At 39.2% G+C, this 25,070-nt stretch overlaps 1 protein-coding gene across 3 annotated transcripts in view; it reads left to right on the forward strand.

The window, feature by feature from the left end:
- LOC124709135 (DENN domain-containing protein Crag) overlaps nucleotides 1–25,070 on the forward strand; it is a 333,511-nt gene that overhangs the window by 131,245 nt on the left and 177,196 nt on the right. For all 3 annotated transcript variants that reach the window (XM_047240798.1, XM_047240799.1, XM_047240801.1), the window contains exons 16-17: nucleotides 6,201–6,397; nucleotides 19,549–19,739. In XM_047240798.1, the coding sequence (XP_047096754.1) occupies nucleotides 6,201–6,397; nucleotides 19,549–19,739 (388 nt within the window). The remainder of the gene's footprint in view (nucleotides 1–6,200; nucleotides 6,398–19,548; nucleotides 19,740–25,070) is intronic.

The following is a 25,070-nucleotide window of genomic DNA, read 5'->3' on the forward strand; positions in this document are numbered from 1 at the left end:
TGCAGGATTAAGGTTTTTTAAGAAGTCAGAAATTCGTGGAATGTTTGGAGAGGGTGATTTTGAGGAAGAGGAGGTGGGTCCCGCTGTGACGGAGGACGGAACTGTTCCAGGCAGGGTTCAATTTGGTTGGTGTCTTGGGGAGTTGGATCATTAGGAGTAGGATTAGGATCATTTTTCTTCGTGGCAAAGTGATATTTCCAGCAGAGCGTACGAGTGTAGGACAGTAAATCTTTGACGAGGGCTGTTTGGTTGAATCTGGGAGTGGGGCTGAAGGTGAGGCCTTTGGATAGGACAGAGGTTTCGGATTGGGAGAGAGGTTTGGAGGAAAGGTTAACTACTGAATTAGGGTGTTGTGGTTCCAGATTGTGTTGATCGGAATTTTGAGGTTTTGGAGGGAGTGGAGCTGGAAGTGGGAGATTGAGTAGATGGGAGAGACTGGGTTTGTGTGCAATGAGAGGAGGTTGAGGTTTGCTGGAAAGGTTGTGAAGGGTGAGTGAGTTGCCTTTCCGGAGGTGGGAAACCAGGAGATTGGATAGTTTTTTGAGGTGGAGGGTGGCATGCTGTTCTAATTTACGGTTGGCTGTAGGAGGATGCTCTGAACAGCCGGTGTGGATGTAGGAGAGAAAAGATTAAGGACTTTTATTAAGGATAGGAGTTGACGGGTGTGTTCATTGGCTGAGTTGATGTGTAGGTGAAGGATTAGGTGGGTGAGGGCAATGGATTGTTCAGTTTGGAACTGGTATAGGGACTGATGGAAGGAAGGGTTGCAGCCAGAGATGGGAACTTTAAGTGTGAGGCCTTTGGGGGTAATGCCAAATGTCAGACAAGCCTGAGAAAATAGAATATGGGAGCGTAATCTGGCTAGGGCGAAGGCATGTTTGCGGAGGGAATGTAAATAAAACTTAATGGGGTCGTTGTGGGGGTGTTGTGAGGGTGACATGGTATTAGAAGGTGGAAAGTGTAACATGAGGTGAAATGAAAATGAAAATACAAATATATGGGGAGAGATAAAGGCGAACCGGAAAGTAACTGGAGATCTGGAATAAAAAAAGGCGTTAAGGTGTTGGTTACAGCTGGGCTATGTTGGACTTGGGTTGGTAGACAACGATGTGCATAAAGGTTAGGTGGTTGTGTTGCCGCCAAAACACGTTAAAGGACGGAGAAATTCGGGAAAATTTTGAAAAAACTGCGTGTAGTACATTAAAAGGAGTGGTTTTGTGGTGGCAGATTATGAAAATGAGGCTAACAACTGTCTGACGAAGAAATAATGACGTTAAAACCTGTGGGAAGCAGCTAAAAATTGTAAGTGATGTGGGAAAAACGGAAATGGAAATAAAGCGAAAGTTATTAGAACTGGCCGAAATGGTTGTTTAAAAGGTGAAAGGAACTGTTTGTGAACTAGAAACGGTGGATATTATAGCGGCGGTAGTGCTGAAAGCGGCAAAAAAACTTTTTTGGTTATGGTTTGGAAGTGGGTTACGTATTATTGAATATATATAGGCAGGATAAAATAGTATAGCAGATTACGGTAAAAAGGAGAAGGTGAATACAAAGTGAAACTACTGGCAAAAACAGAAAGAGGAAAATAAGACGACAGGAAAGATTTCGAAATGCAACAGTGACAATCATCATCATCATCTTGGACAGTTTCCAGCCACTGGCTGGGTCTGTCGGGAACACAAGCCTCTCCATCGTGTTCTGTCTTTCCACCATTCCCCCTCTTCCACCTTCGTCCAGTTCTCTCCTCTTCTCATCACACATTCCTTCACTCCCTTCACCCATCTATCTCTTGGTCTTCCTCTGGGCCTCTTCCCCTCCAGTTGCAGATCAAACATCCTCTTTGGAATTCTTCCCTCATCCATTCTCTTCATGTGTCCATACCACTGCAGTCTTGATTTTTCTATCCTGTCCTGTACTGGTTCCTCCTTTAGTCTTTCCCTCACATACAAATTTCGCAATCTGTCTCGTCTTGTTACACCCAACCTGCTCCTCTGGAACTTCATTTCACTAGCCTGTATTCTACTTTTGTCGCTTTTGTGCATTACCCATGTCTCGCTTCCGTATGTCAATATGGGGACAAAGTAGGTTCGGTATATAATTCCCTTGGATTTCTGTGGCACCTCCTTGCTCCAAATAAGCCCCCTAATGCATTTGTAGAACTGCCCTGCTTTTCTGCACCTTTCATTTATTTCCATTGCGTTTCCCCCCTTACTTTCAATCACGCTTCCCAGGTACTTGAAGTTCTCTACCACTTGTAGTTTTTCCCCTCCACAAGTTATATCCACATTTGGCCTATTCTTCTTCCTTGTTGTGACGATTATTTCACTTTTCTTTGCAGAGAAATGCATTCCATATTGTGCTGCCGTTGCCTCCCATGCATCTAACTGCTCTTGCACCTCCTTCACGCAATTTCCCCATAACATCAGGTCATCGGCAAAAAGCACTGCTTTCATTTTATGATCTCCAATTGCATCTGATACTTGCTGTAGGATTTCATCCATAACAATAATAAACAATAAAGGCGAAAGTGCACTTCCCTGTCGCAGCCCATTTTCCAGCTTGAACCATGCAGTACGTTCCCTCCCCACTTTCACACAACTCTCACTTCCCTCATACATTTTTCTGACTTTTCGTGTAATCTCTTCATCTATCCCTTTTGCGTTCAGCACATCCCAGAGCTTGTCCCTACAGATACTGTCATACGCCTTCTCAATATCCAAAAAGGCCATGATTAAGTCCTTCCCGTACTCATAGTGCCTTTCCTGCAGTTGCCTTACCACAAATATGAGGTCCGTTGTTGATCTTCCCGGTCTGAAACCGTACTGCTCCTCTTGCAGTCTACTTTCAATACTGCTTCTTATTCTCTTCTCCAGCATCTTTTCATAGATTTTTCCACAGTGGCATAGCAGGGTGATTCCTCTGTAGTTCTCACATCTCCTTTTATCCCCTTTCTTGAAGATCGGGACTATAATTCCTTTCTTCCAATCCTCAGGAATTCTGTTCTCCTTCCACACCACCCTCAGCACTCTGTATAGCCACTGGGTTCCTACTTCTCCTGCTGCTCGTATCATATCCACTGTTACTTCGTCCCAACCTGGTGCCTTGCCCCCTTTCATCCTCTTTATGGCTTCTTCCACTTCATTCCAAGTTAGATCATCAATTTCCCCACTATTATAATCGTCTGCTGCCTTAGGCTCTCCATCGCTGTTAGTTACCTGCTTGGCAGCATTCAACAGATCTTCAAAGTACTCCTTCCAAATCTTTTTGAGCTCATGCATTTCCTCCACAACTCTTCCATTATTATCCATGATCCTCAGGCACTCGCTTCTGTCGTTCCTCTTATTTCTTACCATGGTGTAAAGTACTTTTTTGTTCCCTTCACTGTCCTCTTCTAACATTCTTGTCCATTTTTCCATCCACTTCTTCTTCTCCGCCCTTACTATGGTCTGTGCCGCTTTCTTGCTTTCCTTATATTTTACCCTAGCTTCCTCTGTTCGGGTCTGGAACCATTCTCTGAAGGCTTTGTTCTTTCGAAGTACTGCCTCTTTACATATGTTGTTCCACCATGGGGTTTCCCTACTTCTCCTCTTTGTGCTAGTTCTTCCGCACACAGTCTCAGCTGCCTCAACTAGAGCCCTCTTAAAATCGCCCCATTCTTCTTCCACTGTTCTCTGATCTTCCTTTGGCAGCTTCTTCCTGATCAGTGTCTGGTACTGGGTCCTCCGTTCATCCTCTTTCAGCATCCATGTCTTCAACCTTTTCTCCTGTATATCTGTTGCCCTCCTATCTTTTTTCTCTCTCAGGGTGGCTACCAACAGCCGATGGTCGCTGTCTAAGGCCTCAGATGGTATGACCTTAACATCTGTGAGGCTGCTCATCATCTGCCTATCCACTAGTACATAGTCTACTACTGAAGTTTGGGACCAGTCCCCACTGTACCAAGTTATTTTGTGACTACTCCTCTTCTTGTACCACGAATTTGCGATCGCCAGCCCATTCCTCTTGCAGAATTCCAGCAACAATTTTCCTTCTCTATTTCGGTTCCCCCAGCCCTCTGGTCCCATTATCTCCTCGAATCCTTTCCTGTCTGTGCCAACATGTGCATTGAGGTCCCCTATTATAATCTGATTTCCTCCATTTAGCTGCTTTTGCATGTCATCTTCAAATTCCTCCTTCTCCTTTTTTGTACACCCCACCTGTGGGGCATATGCTTGGATGATTTCAATGCTTTTTCCTTTCACCCGTACTCTGGCTTTTATCATTCGATCATTGATACCTTCCACCTCCTCCTGCAGACCCTCTCTGACCACTATTGCCACTCCATTTCTTCCCCTCTCATTCCCTATCCAGTACAGTTTACATCCTTTACTTAGTGGTTTTTCACCAACTCCTCTCCACCTAGTCTCAGCAAGTCCCAAGATGTCCAATTTCCTCCTTTCCATCATTTCTACAATTTCTTCTAACTTCCCAGTTAGAGTCCTTACGTTTAAGGTGCCCAGCCGTAAACCATCTCGTAATCCTTTTCCATTGCTTGGTCGGTTTCCTTTAAATCCGTTCCGTGATCCGAGGCATGTTCCCTTTTTGAAAGCAGTTGATTTATCCACTACTGGCTTGCTAGGCCTATCGCAGCTTCACCAGAGCCCCGTTAGCCGTCACGTTTCAGGGTTCCCATAGGGCCTTCTCAGCTACCGTAGCGGTCCTGGGGCACACAAAGTCCCCGCTGTACATCGCCCCTAAAGGCAATCCCCTACTTTGTGCCGCAACAGTGACAATAACAAACGTAATTGTTGGATTCAAATTAATGATATCAATATAATAGAGGGAAACATTCCACTTGGGAAAAATTATATATAAAAACAAAGATGAGGTGACTTACCGAACGAAAGCGCTGGCAGGTCGATAGACACACAAACATACACACAAAATTCTAGCTTTCACAACCAACGGTTGCCTCGTCAGGAAAGAGGGAAGGAGAGGGAAAGACGAAAGGATTTGTGTTTTAGGGGAGAGGGTAAGGAGTCATTCCAATCCCGGGAGCGGAAAGACTTACCTTAGGGGGAAAAAGGACGGGTATACACTCGCACACACACACATATCCATCCACACATATACAGACACAAGCAGACATATACAGAGGCAGAGAGTTTATATATACTAACATAGGTTGAATCAGTGTCGTATTTCTTAAAGGCTGTTAGTGCAGATTTGTTCAAAACTGAATGAAAAGCCCCCTCAAAATCTGCAAATAACAGACAAGAGAAGAGATTTGAATCAGTGACCTGCAAATGTTCCATTGTACTTTATCTACTTATAAAGCAAATTTCCTCCATTTTATGATGAAAAACTAATTTTTTTCTGTGTGATTTGATGATAAATTTAGTGAATAGCTTGAGCTAGCAGATACAAGGCATATATTATTTAGTTTTTTTTTTTTTTTTTGTTTGTCTCTTCTTGTGAAGTACAATAATTACATCACTGCTACAGTTTTAGGTAATTTTCTTTTTCCACAAATATTTTCATTATTGTTTCTAATTTTTTTTTTTGCAAGTATTCTCCTTAATCCGTAATGATATTGATTAGATAATTGATGGAAAATGGAAGGTACTACCAGCTACAAAAAATCACAAAAAAGAGAAACTCATTCCGTAATTCAAGGCAAGATGAACACACACAATTATTTTGTATTTTGTTGTTAGAAATTTCAGGATGGAGAATTAACAAAAATTAGGAAAGACAACACACACTTTCCCGTAAATGATGGGTGATGCATAGACGCATTTAAAAAAATCAGATCATTGCTCCAGCTTTCAAACTGTTTTTGTTAAACACGCGCGCGCGCACACACACACACACACACACACACACACACACACACACACACACACACTTAAAAACTAATGTAGTAATGTAAACTTAGAAACTAACGTGATAATGTGATAGTGTACTTTCTGATCTCTTCACTGTGTTCATATGCCACCTACCATTCATCAGCATGTGAATTGCTGTCTTTGTTATTTAATTTTTTTGTGTGTATTATACATTAGCAGTATCACTGATAGTTAAAATGTGGTTGTGGAGTTAAGGAAGTGTGATTCATGACATTAGACTCACTTTTTACATTTAAATCACGAGAGGCAGAAACTGGTAACTTTTTTACTGATTAATTTATTTGAATCTTTTTCCTTTTATGCTTGTTTCAGGTTTGTTACCGTGTGATGATGCAGCTGTGTGGCGTGTACAGCCAACCAGTCCTTGCAGTGAAACTGCTTTTTCAGATGAAACGAAGTGGTATACAGCCAAATGCTATTACGTACGGCTTTTATAACAGAGCTGTATTGGAGGCCACTTGGCCCTCAGACTGCACTAATTCTAGTCAGCTGCTGTGGAACAAGTTAAGGTTTGTGCACCTTTGAGGTATAGACTGAGAAATAGTGTGAAATACTGGCTGTCATATTCTCTGTTTACATATACGTATAATCTGAAATGAGGTTACTGTTTTAGCCGTGATAGTGTGTGGGATGAATTACTGTCATAAGCCTCCATATGGTATAAGATATCACTAATTTTATCTTGTTTTGTGAGACATTTGTAGGAGGGAACAATATGATGATGAATGTACACTGCTGTAATTTCAACACTGAATCACACTGTGATGCACAACTCCTCTCTTGTAATATTTTGCACCAGTCTTGGCTGAGCATCCCTATGATGCTTTTTCAATTACTAAACAAACGTGTGCTCTGCTCTTATTTCGATTTTTGCTATTTCTGCCATCAGTCCTACGTGGTAAAGGTACCAAACTGAAAGTACTAGTCAGGTTTTGGTCAAATGAGAGTTTTGTTAGCTATCTCCTTCCTGAGGATTCTTCCAATGAATCTGCCTGCCTCTCCTATTATTATTATGTGGTTGTTCAATTTAAATCACTTCATATGCATGCTAAAATCAAACAGTGGAAACTCCAGGTAGCAATATCAACTACGTAGGAAAAGATAGATTTCTACTTACCGTAAAGTAGAGACGTGTCTTCTTTATGGTAAGTAGCATTCTGTATTTTCCTGCATTGTTCGTATGCATGCTTAGATATGTAATATAAGTGACTGATTCCAGTGAGTGTTTGGCAATGGTAATCAAATAATAATGGATCTTTCTACCTATTAATGTGCAACATGTTACGTTCGGGTTTATGTTGTGGGTTAACTTCCAATCCCAGCACAAGGTGCCAGTGTTATCCCTGCATTTTGTTACAGCTATCCAGCATTGTAATTTCTCTGTATACAACAGTGTTATTTGCTAACACTTCATGGAAATCTGTAGTTATGTGCACACTGTTCATAATCATTGTTGAAAATGGAAATGATCTGTGCAGTTTTCCAATTGCTTGGCAAACTTCATTCAATCAGAGCATATAACAGACTGCTGTTAGAAGTGAGGAGAAAGTTCATTTGCATTCTGTGTGTAAATTCATATGGATGTTCCATCAGGTGCAACTGCCTTTCCTTTGTTGAGCAATTTTAGGTAATTTTCTATCCCACGGTGACTAATCTAAAGATCTGTGAATTTAGTGTTGGTAATATCTTTAAATGGAAGAACCATGGTGCAACCTTTGTCAGTGAAACAATTTCAAAAAACAAAAATTGGTATTTCAGCCTTCTCTCTGGAATCATCTGTTTCAGTGCGATGATGGCTAGTAAGTGACTTAGTAGATGGATTTGATCTGTGTACAATAATAGTATTTTTCCATTGATACGCATCATTTTCTATGTCAGAGATAAATATTTTGTTGAGGGCTCAAGCATTTGGAGCTGTATCACATTATTGCAAGGTAGGGTTTATCAATATGTGAGTTGGGGTGGCAATCTATAAAACATAGACATTTTATATAAAAACAAAGATGAGGTGACTTACCGAACGAAAGCGCTGGCAGGTCGATAGACACACAAACAAACACAAACATACACACAAAATTCAAGCTTTCGCAACAAACTGTTGCCTCATCAGGAAAGAGGGAAGGAGAGGGGAAGATGAAAGGAAGTGGGTTTTAAGGGAGAGGGTAAGGAGTCATTCCAATCCCGGGAGCGGAAAGACTTACCTTAGGGGGAAAAAAGGACAGGTATACACTCGCACACACGCACATATCCATCCACACATACAGACACAAGCAGACATCGACTGACATCTCTGCCCAAACTCTTTGTCTTTAAATATGTCTGCTTGTGTCTGTATATGTGGGGATGGATATGTGTGTGTGTGTGTGTGTGTGTGTGTGTGTGTGTGTGTGTGTGTGCGTGCGTGCGTGCGTGCGTGCGTGCGTGCGTGCGCGCGCGCGAGAGTGTATACCCGTCCTTTTTTCCCCCTAAGGTAAGTCTTTCCGCTCCCGGGATTGGAATGACTCCTTACCCTCTCCCTTAAAACCCACATCCTTTCGTCTTCCCCTCTCCTTCCCTCTTTCCTGATGAGGCAACAGTTTGTTGCGAAAGCTTGAATTTTGTGTGTATGTTTGTGTTTGTTTGTGTGTCTATCGACCTGCCAGCGCTTTCGTTCGGTAAGTCACCTCATCTTTGTTTTTATATATAATTTTTCCTACGTGGAATGTTTCCTTCTATTATAATGAAAACATAGACATTTAGCGGAGATGCTGAGCCGCGATAGGCACAACAAAAAGATTCAGACAATTATAGCCTTCGGCCATTAATGCCTTTGTCAGCAGTAAACATACATACATACACACACGCACACACAAACTCACGCAAACACAACTTGCGCACACGTCTGCAGTCTCGGAGAACTGAAACCACACTCAGTTCTCCGAGACTGCAGACGTGTGTGCAAGTTGTGTGTGTGTGTGTGTGTGTGTGTGTGTGTGTGTGTGTGTCCACTGTTGACAAAGACCTTAATGGCCAAAAGCTATAATTGTGTGAATCTTTTTGTTGTGCCTATCACGACTCATCATCTCGGCTATATGGTGAGTAGCAACTTTCCTTCTCTGGTATTGTTACATTCCATCCTGGATTTTCCGTTGTTTGATAAACATAGACATTTTTCATTCTGGCAAGACATTTTCACAAAACTTCAATCCCAAACTTTCTCCTTCGAACACCAAAATATTTCCTTGACTGACACCTATATAGGGAGAAATGACCACTGTAATGAAATAAGATAAATCAGAGCCCACACAGAAAAGGCTGTTCGACAGTGGTACAGTGGACAAGCAGTCTGAAAGTAGTTTTGTGAATCCCCTGTCAAACATTTAATTGTAAACTATAGAGTAATCATGAGCTGTAGAATCCTTGTTCCTGCCACCCACTGTAATTGCTTGAGTCTTCTAATCTATAGCATGTAAAAGAACACACCGAAGTTGTAGTAGTTATTTGACAGTGTTCAAGAAATGTCTTCACATTAACTTGGCCTTCACTTCTATTTGCTGTCAGCAGTATTTAACTTTAATGTCATGTGCACTCATAAAGAAAATCTATTGTGTGGAGATGCAAGTAAATAATCATGCTTAGTAGCCAACAGAGCTACATTGCAATGGAAACCTGAGAAATCCTGTATGTGGTTGTGAGCGGGAAAATAAACAAACTTGTTTGTCGAAAGGTGATAGAATATATCATATGATGATGGAATATATTTAAATTAAAATCATCCACTCCCTTTTCTCTACCTTCATCCCCCTAGCTCACTTAACCATCAACTGTTGAATCTTCACCTCCATTACTACTCTTATTTATTGAATACGTGAGGACAATCTTTTTGAACACCAAATGTTGCCCTGATGAATCTCCTCCATTTTGGGTGCCATGGAATATTTTTTAATTACTCTAATTAATATTCACACATGATGTTGATGCCATCAGCACTTTATGCTATTCTACTTGAAATAAGTTAGCTTTGTCAACCAAATCAACTTCAAAATGAATTAAGGTTGACCAGTTTTGTAATTGACCTCACTTTAGGAGAACAGTGTTCAAGTATTGGAATTGGTCAAATAATATTGCAAGAACAGTTTACAGTATTGTAAAACAGTGCCAGTTTTTTTTTTTTTTTTTTTCATTAATAAACAAACCATTTCAATAAAATTCTTATGGATGCATGGCTGTGTCATTATGTAAATAAAAATTCCAGTATTTTGTCCACTGTCATGAGCACCCTTCAATGGATGGACCACATACAACATGTCACTACAGTTGCACAGGGTGTCTCAGCACAGCAATCACAAATTTTCAGAAGAGATAGAGGACACCTAGATGATGGCAAATCACAGAGCAATGCATGGTCATAAATGTATTCCTGGCATAGTAGGGATGACATAAAATGCAAGAAAGGAAGGACATTAAAAGGGTGAGAAAATATGTTTATTATGCTTAATACAGCTAAAATGCTGGGATTACTTTGGCTGGTGTATGCAGTAGATGCCTGCAACATCATATGCGTGATCATCACCATCTGAATGCAATGTAACATCATCTTCGGTCAGCCAGAGTGATCAGGTGCATTGGCCTATGGGATCGGCAGACCTCACTTACCTTGATTACTTCCTCTAGGGATACACCAAGACATTGGTGTACAATACTCCTCTTCACAGTGCTGAGAACCTCGTTGCGCACAATATGGCAACTGCCGGGGATGTCTGGAACACATCCAGTATTTCCCAGACATTAGGTCTTCCATGCAACAGAGATGTGAAGCATGCGGCATGGTCCAGGGTCGTAATTTTGAATACCTTCTTGGACGATGATCATTGTCCATTATTGTTCTTACTACTCGGTTTCTTCTGTACTACACATAATAAACAATGTTTCGCAACCTACTCGATTCCTTCTTTTCTTGTGTTTTTATGGCGTCACTACAGCATTGAGCTGAAACACCCTTTATATGTTCAGAGGGCACATACCTTATAATGTATTACTTGGTCCCTATACCTCAAGTTTTCAGATGACATGGGCACATTGGCATCCATTTGTTACTGGAATGAGAGGAGATGGAGGAGGAAGATCAGATACTTTATTGTTTAGGGTTTTTACTTTATTTTTTATTATTTGTCTTCTGTGAATGAAGCAGCAACTGCTGCCATTATGTAATGATTATTAGGCACATCCGGGTTCCACCTGAAACAGTTCAGCTCTCCCTCAGCCTTGATAGAATGGCACATAATCACTATAATGAGATCTTACTATAGTTCAATTCTTTTATCTTGGCGGCTCGCGCATGCCCGCCCAGATGCGGGAGATTGCTGCGTTGCCAGTTGCACACGACGCACGCACCAATAGAAGCAGCGCCATAGTATAGCATAGTTCGCAAGCTTACGTTTAGGGGGGAGCGCGCAGTTCATGAAGTAAAGCCACCACGCCCGCATTAACCCTTTCACTGCTACAGAGATATGCTCCCCGCATTCCGCGCTGTGCACGATTTTGTCACTGCACTGCTCGCCTGTGCAGACACATCGTGTTCTGACTGCATTGACACTGTTATCAGTCGATTCCACAAAAACTATTTGGCCCAAAAATTAGATATTTACACATCTTCTTGACTGATACCTTCCCCCCATAAATGACTTAATTTTGTTTCGATGTTCAACGCAGTTATTATGCAACATTAAATATAGTAAACCATTGCACGAAATTTTGAAGAGTTTGCAGAGGTAAAAGATCATAGAGTATACTTTCTGTATGGTCGATTTTAGTTGCCACACTGTTGAGAATGAAATGTGGACAAGATACCTAAATTTCATATAAAATTTACTGTATAACAATAGCTCATTTAAGTACCACATAGGTGTCGTATGTAATATTGAGAAATACTCCGTCTTTCGCGACTGTAACAAAAGTTTTATTTACACTGAGCACGTTTGGCTTTATTTTAAAGCACTTCAATCAATCAAAAGGAAGTATACAAAATACATGAAACAAAACTGTGGACTTACAAAAACATTAGGACTTGAATATACCGTCTATCAGTGAAATGCTCTGAGCTACGTCAAATATAATTTTTGTGTGTGGCACACACAAACATCATTTATTTGCTAAAACACTGATCTGCCAACACAAATGTTGAATATTGTGTTGTTGTTGTTGTGGTCTTCAGTCCTGAGACTGGTTTGATGCAGCTCTTCATGCTACTCTATCCTGTGCAAGCTTCTTCATCTCCCAGTACCTACTGCAACCTACAATCCTTCTGAATCTGCTTAGTGTATTCATCTCTTGGTCTCCCTCTACGATTTTTACCCTCCACGCTGCCCTCCAATGCTAAATTTGTGATCCCTTGATGCCTCAAAACATGTCCTACCAACCGATCCCTTCTTCTAGTCAAGTTGTGCCACAAACTTCTCTTCTCCCCAATCCTATTCAATACCTCCTCATTAGTTACATGATCTACCCACCTTATCTTCAGCATTCTTCTGTAGCACCACATTTCGAAAGCTTCTATTCTCTTCTTGTCCAAATTGGTTATCGTCCATGTTTCACTTCCATACATGGCTACACTCCGTACAAATACTTTCAGACACGACTTCCTGACACTTAAATCTATACTCGATGTTAACAAATTTCTCTTCTTCAGAAACAATTTCCTTGCCATTGCCAGTCTACATTTTATATTCTCTCTACTTCGGCCATCATCAGTTATTTTACTCCCTAAATAGCAAAACTCCTTTACTACTTTAAGTGTCTCATTTCCTAATCTAATCCCCTCAGCATCACCCGATTTAATTTGACTACATTTCATTATCCTCGTTTTGCTTTTGTTGATGTTCATCTTCTATCCTCCTTTCAAGACACTGTCCATTCCGTTCAACTGCTCTTCCAAGTCCTTTGCTGTCTCTGACAGAATTACAATGTCATCGGCGAACCTCAAAGTTTTTACTTCTTCTCCATGAATTTTAATACCTAATCCGAATTTTTCTTTTGTTTCCTTTACTGCTTGCTCAATATACAGATTGAATAACATCAGGGAGAGGCTACAACCCTGTCTCACTCCTTTCCCAACCACTGCTTCCCTTTCATGCCCCTCGACTCTTATAACTGCCATCTGGTTTCTGTACAAATTGTAAATAGCCTTTTGCTCCCTGTATTTTACCCCTGCCACCTTCAGAATTTGAAAGAGAGTGTTCCAGTTAACATTGTCAAAAGCTTTCTCTAAGTCTACATATGCTAAAAACGTAGATTTGCCTTTTCTTAATATTGTGTTACCGCAGCACAAAACTACGAAAGGTGACTTGGCAATGGAGGAGACAAAATACTGTCCACTGAAGATGCTTCAAAAGAGAGAAACTCATCTGGTCTAAATAAGCCCCTTATTACAGTTGCAGAAGAGGAATATATTTCAGTACCATTGGTAAAACTGCGACTGAGGAACAAAAACAAGAAAGAGAACATGAGTACCATTGTGTATGTGCCATACCTTTCCTTGATTGAAGTGCTTTAAAATAAAGCCAAACGCGCCCGGTGTAAATAATACTTTTATTACAGTCGCAAAAGATGGAATATTTCTCAATATTACATACGACACCTATGTCGTACTTAAATTAAATGAGATATTGTTATACAGTAAATTTTATATGAAACGTAGGTATCTTGTCCACATTTCATTCTCAATATTGTGGCAACTAAAATCGACCATACGGAAAGTATACGCTATGGACTTCTACCTCTGCAAACTCTTCAAAATTTCGTGCAATGGTTTACTACATTTAATGCTGCATAATAACTGCGTTGAATATCGAAACAAAATTAAGTCATTTATGGGGGGAAGGTATCAATCAAGATGACGTGTAAAAATCAAATTTTTGGGCCAAATAGTTTTTGTGAAATCGAATGATAAGTGTGTCAAAGCAGTGGGAACACCATGTGTCTGCACAGGCGAGCAGTGCAGTGATGACAAAATCACGCGGAATGCGGCCAGCACGTGTCTGCAGCAGCGAAAGGGTTAATGAAGAGACAAAGCACTAGAAATTTAAAAAAATTGCATTCAAACGAATATAATTCGTGAAGTAAGGCACTTCGATATTGTTTTTAAATAGCGAAAATATAAAGCACCGCATAAGGTTTGAACTCATTACCTTTCGCGTAGCAGCCCAACACCTTAACCGTTACGCTAAGGCACCTCGTCCGACTACACAGCGCCATGAGGACTATAACACCTCACGCAAAATAGTGACAAACACTGTTGGTATGACTATGAATTACTCACGCTTCGTCGAAGTACAATAGGAAATAAACAATTACCGCTGTTCTTGCGAAAAAACGGTTCGTGAGAGTGATACAAACACCTTTCCTTGCTATCGCATGAATTAGGAGTCTTATTGCTTGTTTGGTTTAATTAATTATTAGAATATGAAGCAATTGGTATAAAGAATGCTTTTTCCAAACTTTCTATAAAAGAATGTCTGCTATCAAGACATTGCTTTTGTTCTATTACTTTATTTATGACTGAACGTTTCTAAAACTGAAGACACTCGTCCATGCTCTGCACTGCAATCGAGATGTGGCAACGTCGTTCTCTGTTCATTGGCTGACTGTGTTTTGTGATGTCAGATGCGCAGAACAAACCTAAACTCGGCTGCCAACATAAATGACGCGCTGATGAGACTGCCAATATGATGACAGTTTTATTCATACGATGACACGATCACACACACAGTATAACTGTATTGACAGGGACTCTTGATTGTGGAAGCCTGTGCTCGTACATCAACCAGTCTTCCACATTTATGCATATTTATTTTTCTTAAAACTGGTACCTGTCTTCCATTAAGTTTTTATCTCAGTCTTTTCTAATCTTTTGTAATGTGGCAGAGAATTTCTTGGTCCATCTACCATCATTTCATATGTCTACTTCTGTTTCATTCTCATTATGGTCATATTTAAGTCTGTGTTGTGTACCAATAACATGCTACAGTCTGATTAAAATTACTTGTTAGTTTACACATCACACATTCATAAAACAGCAATTGACACAATAAAGGAATTCAAATCAAGTAATAACCGAATATCACACATTACAATTCAGGCTCAGTGGTTTGATATTACATTTATAAATGTTCATGCACCCACAGAAGATAAGGAAGATGACGTGAAAGAAGAATTTTATAGTCAACTGGAACAGACATATAATTCAATAAGTAGACATAACGTAACAATAGTGTTAGGAGACTTTAATGCCAAAGTAGGAAAAGAAGAAATCTACAAACCAACCATTGGGAATTACAGCTTACATGATGAAAGTTCAGAGAATAGTGTGCGACTCATAAACTTTGCAATGGCAAATGGTCTCACATTAAGCAGCACAAAATTCCAACACAAACGCATTCATTTAGGGACATGGATATCACCAGATGGAAAAGTAGTGAACCAGATTGACCATGTCGCCATCCAAAGACGATTTCAAAACAGTATTAAAGACGTTAGAACTTTTAGGGGAGCAGATTGTGAGACAGATCATATGTTAATCATAGCTCAAATGAAAATAAAGCTAAAAAAGAAACAAAGTACAAATAGGGTTGAAATTAAAAGGTACGATGTAGAAAATCTGGCAGAAGAAAAAATAAAAGAAAACTTTAGGAAAGAAATGGAAATTAACCTATCGGAATCTAGACTGACACAAGTAGATGGAGACACCTCAGAAACAGTATTCAAGATGTAGCTTCCAAAACTATAGGTAAAAGAAAACGAACTAACAAAATCTGGTTTAATATAAAGTGCCAAGAAAGAGTACTGGAGAGGCAAAATGCGAGGAAGGCATGGTTACAAGACATGGACAATATTACACTAAAGGAGAGATACTATAAAATCCGCAAGGAAACACAACGAACTCTAAGACAAGAGAAGAGAAAACACTACAACAACATGGTAAGAGAAGCGGAGGATGATTTCAAGCATCACAGAGCAAGGCAGATGTACCAGAATATAAAAAAGTCCTTGGGAAAATTCACTAAAAGGGAACAGTTTATAAAGGACCATAATGGGAAAATACTTACAAACAAGAATGACATACAAGAAACATGGAAGACATACTTTACACAGCTGCTCAACTGCAATGATCCACAATATTACTTTACATTTGAAGAACCAGATACAGTTGAAATACAAGTCACCACACCATCAGTAAATGAAATAAGACAAACAATAAAAAAATTAAAGAACAACAAGGCCTGTGGGGAAGACCAGGTATATGCTGAGCTTTTAAAAAATGGAGGACCACAATTGGAAATAGAACTACATTCCTTAATTGAAACAATTTGGGAGACAGAAAACATACCGGCCGATTGGAAAACTGCAATTATATGCCCCATCTTTAAGAAGAATGATCCCCTTGTCTGTGATAACTACAGAGGAATTGCCCTACCCGATGTCACGTATAAAATTTTGTCGATGTGTATACTACACAGACTGATTCCCATAACCGAAGAACAGATTGGGGTCTACCAATGTGGTTTCCGCACTAACAGATCCACTTTGGATCACTTATTCACATTGAGACAAATAAATGAGAAGGCATGGGAATTTAATGTAGATATCCATATTCTATTTATAGACTTCAAGAAGGCCTGTGATAGCATACACCGACAGACACTCTTAAACACCATGAAAGAATTTGAAATACCATTAAAATTAATCAAATTAGTTAAAATGTGTTTGGAAGAAACCATATGCAAAGTTAAGACCTGCAGGAGAGACTGAAAATTTTAAGGTGTACACTGGACTGAGACAAGGGGATGCCATCTCACCTATTCTATTTAATATTATCTTAGAGAAGATTGATAGAGAATTCACCAAAACTAATCCACGAGGGATCCAACTGCAGGGACAGAACATTACTAGACTTGCTTATGCAGATGATGTAGCCCTAATAAGCACTTCAAAAGATGAATTAATCAGGATGATGCAAAATTATTACAAAATAGCTGAGAAAGCTGGACTTCATGTGAATGAAGAAAAGACAGAATATCTAGTCATAAGTAAAAAACTCCAAAAGAATACACCACTGACTGTAAATGGCCTCACTTTCAAGGCAGTTGACTACTTCAAGTACTTAGGGAGTCTTTTTAGCAGAGACAATAGAGCAGAAATAGAAATAGAAATAGACGCCCGTCTAGCAGCAGCTAATAGAACTTTTTACTGCTGTATCAAAATTTTAAGGATGAGATCACTTAGTACTGAATTCAAAATCCGTTTTTATCAGTCAACTATTGTACCAGTAGCATTATATGGATGTGAAGCTATTACATTCAGGAAAAAAGATGAAGAAAAACTGTTGATATTTGAAAGAAAAATACAAAGAAAAATATTTGGACCAATCTTCGATGAAAATGTCATGGAGTGGAGGATAAGGAAAAATGAAGAACTACGGGAGCTGTACAAACATAGTACCATTGTGGAAATGTTAAAGAAGAGAAGACTGAACTGGGCTGGTCATGTAGCAAGGATGCCGGAGAACAGACTACCCAAAATAGCATCCACTAAGAAATTAGAAGGAAAGAGAAGAAGAGGAAGACCTCGAATTAGGTGGATGGAGAATATCCGGGAAGATGCAGCTAGGATGGGCATCAACTCTGATTGGACAACAATTTCCCTGGATAGAAATAATTGGAAGAGGCTCGTAGAGCAGGTGTATGGTCGATAAGGCCTTAGCCACGTGTAAAGTAAAGTAAAAGTAAAGTAAAGTTTACACATCACACTTTGGAGATTGTTCCCTTCATGCCCAAAGTATTCGCTGTTGCCAAAGTGCCACAGCAAATGGTCAGTTCTCTTACAGTACCTTGTCAGACTTGCCTTCTTGATGTGTTTGTCTCCTGAATCCTGGGACTACCCCTTTTATTTTGCATTTCATCAGACATGATAATCTCACACACACACACACACACACACACACACACACACACACCATTTCAAACAATGCTCAAAATATATCTTAAAAAAAAAGGGGAAAAAACGAAATTCAAGACAACTAAAGTTAGTATCTCTTTGCTTTCCATATTTTGGGAAGTGATAATATGGACCAAAACAAGAAAAAAATGTCCAGTAAACATGTGCTCTAAAATGCATACCTTAAGAGCTACTAGCATGTGTTCATTTGCAGTGCTTTGGAACACAACTCTTATAATGAACAAGTGCTCATAACTTTTAAGGTATGCATTTTAGAGCACATGTTTACTGGACATTTTTTCTTGTTTTGATCCATATTATCACTTCCCAAAATATGGAAAGCAATGAACTTGCAGTAGAAGATATTTGCTTCATGGTATGGAAGTCGAAAAATTGCTTGTAGCTCTTAGGACACACATTTCCGACTCTACCTTTACTGCGACTTTTTTGCTTCTAGTATCAAGTACTTTCAACTGTATGCCTTTACACCATTAATTATGATACACCCTGTATATAAAGTGTAATAGGTATCCTTCGGAGCAGATAGATCTCTCATAGATGTGCTGATCTCTCAGTGATTTTCGTGTTTACCTAAGTTTGACATCTCTAGACTTTAAGATTTATGCTGTGATATTGACACTTTTTATTTTCATCAGCATTTATTTACATGATAATATAACCACCTCAAAATCAAGTTTATGAATGCAGTTTACGAACACAAAATAACCAATTTGTAGGTTTTTTTTTTTTTGGCAGTTAATGTAGAACGAATGCTTCAAAAGGCTGCACATATCACATAAAATTCTTGTTGTGTGTTGGTTCCTGTTCACAGAAATTTGAATGAATCAGCCCAAGTCATGGTATGGAAACCAACCCCCAAAACATCACAGAACCACCTCTGGCCTGAACTACACCCTTCACACACTGCAGGTTAAACACCTCATTGGGCAGTTAGTGCACTTGATGCCCTGCTTCATTTTAAACAATTCAAAACCGTGGTGAAAACCATGTTCTAAACCATGTTCTGTTGGATCACACTTAACACCTCCAGTCAGGTGCTGTTCAGCTTGTGTGATGTTTGGACCATAGAAGACCTGCCACAAAGTTTGCTCAGAAACTGGATGAGATCAGTCTGCATTCACAGACAGCAGAAATTTGTGTAGGATTTCAAACCAGTTGTCCTTAACCAGGCATAACACTTGTTCTTATGTAATGCTTCGTGGCATTCCTTGCAGACAAACTAAGCAGCTGTGTTGATCCAACACCAAACTGGGCAACTTCATTTGTGGCTTTGTCAGAGCCATGTCCAAGCACAGTAGCCCCGTTTTGCCATTCTGTCACACCTCCTTATTGACCCATGCTACTGCACTGATACTGTACAATTGGCTGACATATACTCACTGTGTCCCTGCCATGACTTACGTCAATAGTGGAGGCTCACATGTCACCTAGTACCATTTCTACACCAAGTACAATGATTGAAAATGAAAATGGTCATTATGTTATTTTAATAAATATATTGTTCATTGAGTTTATGTAAATAACAATTGCAGACAGTGTGGCATTAATTTGGAGCACATTTGCTCTGCTGCCTTAAATAACAATAAACAACAAACTGTTTCTATAAACTGAAACCAGATTATACTTTGATTCATTGTTTTAATTGTATTGTTTTATTTATTTTTGTTAGGAACGTCATTATTGGTGTTGCACTGTTTCGTCGTTCCGGAGCAAGAAGACGTCTTTCAGAGGACGCTGTTTCATTTGCTGATGCCATGGATGGTTTGTCTCACACTTCTGTAGACAGTGGAAACTCTCATGAATATGCACAGGTTCCTCCATCATCTGATTTATCTGAAGTAAAGAGCAAACACATTGGTGGTAAGTCCCAATGCTAAAATATGATAAAAATATAGTATTTCTCTACTTTTGGTGCTGGTGTAGTTTAGAGATTATCTGACGAATGGTATCTGGCTTACATGCTTTTATGGCTATGAATCCTGTACAGTTCATTTCATTTCCAATTTAATTGACGTGAATTGCAGATTGCTAGTGATACCAGACCAGATTAGCTGCATGACACACAAACTATCTTCCTGATACAGCTTATTTGGGGTGGGCCAGAGGTGGTTTAGATAGTTTCTTCTTTTCTTCCTTTTCTTTTCTTTTTTTAATTTTGATTAAAAAATAGAAAATGAGATAAGTGAGTCTTGAGATTTTAGAAGCAGATATTTCGTTCCTCTCCTCAGTTCCTTTCTCTTGACCAGTTATCTTCCTCTGATTGCTTTCCTTCATATTGTTCACTTTTTAGTGTTTGTCACTACTTCCCTTAATGTCCTTATTGCCAGAATATGTGGAGCAGTTAAAGAAACCTTTGTGAAATTTGCCATACCCAACATATTGTTATAATTCACTGTTTACATTTTGCTTCTTTGTTTGCAGTTGTTTTGTAGTATAAGTGATAGATGAATATTAATACCTACTTCAGAAAAATAAAGTAAAGTTATTAAGAGTGTTAGTTATAAGTGGGTACTGCATAAAATTTGTTACTTTCTTCTGTTTTATTTGTCCTGTTTGTAATTACTCTGAGAATCAACACCGAACACCTCGTCGTATTCACCATGATTTTGTCTTGCATAAGATTCTGCCGGCCACATTTGTTGTGCTATATTTTTAGCAGTACTTGGCAGTGACGATTATTAGGAAGGCATGTGATGCGACTTTTCAAGTATTGGCAGGAACTTCAGACTACATAGCAACAAGGTTGACCCACGTTTGCTTTCAGGTCTTATATCCTTTCTTGGTTATTAAACGAATATCTTTTGCTGACTATACCTTCTGGGCAGCAAATAGTATTCTGTTGCTCACTACGTGCGCAAATTTGTTTTTGTGCCAACTTCTGAAGAGGTTAGAAACAAAACTTGCAAAGTGTGTGTTACCTGTTAACAATTTACCTTTTTACCAAATATTTTGTTTTGAATTTTCGTGTATATATATTGCTAAGATACGAAGCTTTCTTTTCTCAATACTTTTAGGGACCATCCTGATCAGTGCACAGTGTGTCCCTCACACTCCACCTGCCCCACCCTATACTGATATTGTACTGATGGTCTATTTGTATTAATAGATACATTTCATAACAGCTTTAATAAAACTGTCAGCTGTGGAATAAACTATGGGAGGAAGCCCAGTGTATGCAAGTGTTACGTTGGGTTTATTGTGTAAATTGGGTTTTAATCAGTGTAATCCCAATTTGTGGAAGCTCTCCTCCCTCCTCTCCCCCTCCCCCTCCCCCCATTTCATCTCTCCATTAGTACTTCCATACATCACTTGTCACTCATTCCCATGCTATTCCATAAAGAAAAGATACTTAACAATTCCGGCCATTTGAATTCCCCCCCCCCCTCCCCCGCCCCCTCCCCTTTTTCAATACTAGCTTTTCTTAATTATATAGTTGGAAACATTCCTTGCAACTGTCCTTCATTCTCGCATCTCTGGCCTCAAATCTCCACTGCTCGTTGCTCTCAATGTAGCTTCCTTTCTCCATGCCCCAATCTTTCTCCCACCCCTCTTCCATCCTCCTGCCTTCACATCAGCCTTTCAGTCCCTCTGCTGTTTTTCTACCCCAACTTAGGTCACCCATCATAACCTTTCCACATACTTTTCTTCTTATTTGAGTCCTCTACCTTCCAGTCTCCCTTTTTCATTCAGTATGATTACTGCTGCATATCTAACATGTCCCTCCATTTACCTACATGTTCCAACCCATTGCACGGTCTCTCCTAACCCCATCCTTTCTATTCCACTCTCCTCATGCAAAATCACTTTTTGCCCTAGTCAGGTAATAGAAGTCAGTATTTACTCCCCCCCCCCTCTCCCCCCCCCCCCCCCCCCCCCCCCCGAGAGAATAAGGGGATCTTATGATTTTATTGCCCAATGTCCTTATGTATGAATGGTAGCAGGTATTGCAAGACTTGCCATTCATTGACAAGGAATACTGGACTTATGCTTCTAACTTAAAGAAAATGTTATGGTTTGTGCATTTATTGTCAACAATAGGTTACTCTAAGTGTTGCATTTTTGCTACCCCTACCTGCTGTTTCCTTAATTTTGACTTCTTTGATTCATCATGTCCAATGTCTGATCTCACACATCTGTCCGGAGTAGTGAGCAGTGGGCTTAATCTACAAAGCAAGGTAGATGCCAGGAAAAATCATGTTTTTAAATTAATTTGTATCAGCCTGGATGTTTCAAGTTATTTGAAGTCCAGAATAATACTACCTTCTTTTGGATACTACAGAAATGCTAAGCATCCATATACTCGTATATATTGTTTAAGAATAGTGTATAAGTGAAATTCACTGGTGAATACTAGGTACAATATCGTTCATATTTCAAATTTCCTGATCAGTTTATTTATCAGCTGGATTGTTTTCTGCGTGGCATTTTTATTGCAGTTTTCATGGATCTCTCATTTCTCTTTGTTCATGATATCTTTCCTAGTTTCTAAATATATCAATCTGAAATGTTATTGCTAGAAGCAGACATATCTGTCGTTTACAAAATGTGTGGAGAGGATAAGATATATTTTACGTCATACTTCTTGCAAGTGCCCTTCATACCCATTGAGGTGGTCCTATACTTTAGAATGGATTTAATGAACAGAATTTTTTTTAAAGTGCGCAAAGAGTAGGAAAGCTGCCCATTAGGTACAGCCAGGAAATTCAACTATCAGGATTAGCAACAAAACCATGTAAAACAGAACTTGAGATTCCTAACTATGATGCCATCACTTCTTTTCAGTTATGCTGTCTGTTCCTAATTGGGAATTATCTTGACTTGACTGTAAGGCATCAGACAGAAACAACAGCAGTAGCCTGTGGTAGTTACTTGAAATGCCATTCTGTAATATGTATCTTACATTAATACAGTGCATTCAAGCTCCTACTCTTACGAAATTAGTATTGAAAAACAGTTTGGGGAGGGATATAATGGAACTGGATAGATAAAAAATATACTGAGTCTTTATTTCTCATCCTGGTAAGTCTCCCCTGACCTGGGATTCTGGATGACTTTTCCGAACTTTCCACAATACCTAAAACTCACCATTAATTTTCCTTCACCCCTCTTCCTTCTCCTTCTACCCTTCCTCCAGAAGAAGGAACCGCTAGCTCCGAAAACTTGCAAATTTCTATGCCTCTGTATGTATTTTCTTGCAACTGTTTGGTGAGTAGATCTTTTATCTCTACAATTACATTATATTTTCAAAAACTGATTATTTTTGTTGAAATGTGGGGAGAGAGGAAGAAACAAATTACTAAATACACTGTAATCTGCACTCCAATGTTGAGATGACTGGGGTGGGAAGGAATACCATAGGAAGGAGACACTATTATTAATAACACTGCCTACTGCTAGACACACTTGCACACGTTATCAGTATACACCATACACCATGAAATAGTAATTGTGCAAAAGAAACACAGTAAGTTAATGTAAGATGTTAATGATCTACACTCTACAGAAGGTGCAATGTACATTGTGGTGGCTGGTGATTTGTGGAACAGAATGAAAAACATTTAGTATCGTTAATAATGTTATTGATATTGGCGCTTTCCTGATAGCTATATCATAGTAAACAGAAGTTAAACAAAAAGAGCCGCTAAATTGTAAGTATTGGTCACTAAATGATTCAATTTGAACACACAAAACTAATAAGAATATCTTCACTGTGATTAGCTTCAGCATAATGCATACTTTGAATATTTAGTCATGTAAATGGTTGTATGTAACAGTCAGAGTTGCTGAAGTATTTAAACCCACATCATATACACATTAACAGGAAGGTGGTTTTTGGCATAAACCCAATTCTAAATATTGTCATTTACCTTATACCATCATTAGTGTGACAAACTGTGAAATGTGAACATATTTTAGAAAATAGAACAGAAAGAGTAGTGAGATTCGTTCACAGACTGAAGAATAAAAACCTGTAACAATGATGGCACTTTTTACACAAATGATTATTGATATGATTCACACATGCAAGAGAAGAGTTTGGCTTTACAAATCAAAAGCACCTGACTGCACGTAATAATATCTTGTGAATGCTTTCAGTGTTCAACACTACACTTGTTATAAAAGTTCTGAAGTCCAGTATCTCATTATTTTGCAGTCTGACACATATATATGCTGCTTAAATCTACTCACTGCAGCAACTTCAAAAGATATTATTATTCAGTGTTTGTGATTCCATTTAAGTCATTGCCTCCCTTGTGCTGTTAACAATTAACAATACCAAGCTGACCAATGGTGTCCATTTCATCATTATAGAAGTTGGCTGTTAAATAATTGTAGGACCCTTGGTCACCATTATACATGATGATGACATAATTCTGGAGCACTTTTGGCTGTACAAAAGTAATGTCTTCACATAACTGTATACCAGAGGCTTCCTCTAGGAAATATTTCCATTATTTCTTACCATGCACTCTTACAGAGAGCTCCACCAATAAAAAGGCACCAATAAAAAAGGTGTGCCAACAGGATGTTGCTTGTCTTTGAGGGTTCTCCTAATCTTATACATCTTTGGTCTATATACTGCCTCTATCCACCTGCCAGTGCTACTCTCTCTCTCTCTCTCTCTCTCTCTCTCTCTCTCTCTCTACCTCTCTCTCTCAGTAAAACACTGCCAACTGCCATGGTTTGAGAGGATCTTGTATTTTTAGTGTTCTGTGTGAATTCATTGAAAATTTCGTAAGGCAGGCAATCCATAGTACGCCTGGTCACTGTTGTGATCATAAGTGTCACACCAAACTAAAAAAAAATAGAAAAATATGTGATAGTGGAACACTGCTGTACAAAAGGACATAAAAATCTCCTCTGAAAATACAGAGATCCTATGTTGTGCCTTATTGTGCTGGGGCTCTGTAATAAAAGAAGTGGTAGAAATCTGGATGTATTATTCCACCCTATTCAATATACAACGAAATTAAATACTAAACAAATAAAGTACATTCTAAGTATAAATATTCATCATTTTTGAACAACTTAACCCTTTCACAGCTATGCCTGTGTGCATGTGGATGGTAGTTGCTGCATGTCTCAGGTGCTACATGCAAAAGAATACAGGTTTACTTTTCAATTTCACACGCCACACTTGTTTTAAATCATTCTTATGTTGCTTTTTCCTGATAAGTTCTGTTCTTTGTT

Source organism: Schistocerca piceifrons, chromosome 7 (assembly GCF_021461385.2).
Source record: "Schistocerca piceifrons isolate TAMUIC-IGC-003096 chromosome 7, iqSchPice1.1, whole genome shotgun sequence".
NCBI classification, from domain to species: domain Eukaryota; kingdom Metazoa; phylum Arthropoda; class Insecta; order Orthoptera; family Acrididae; genus Schistocerca; species Schistocerca piceifrons.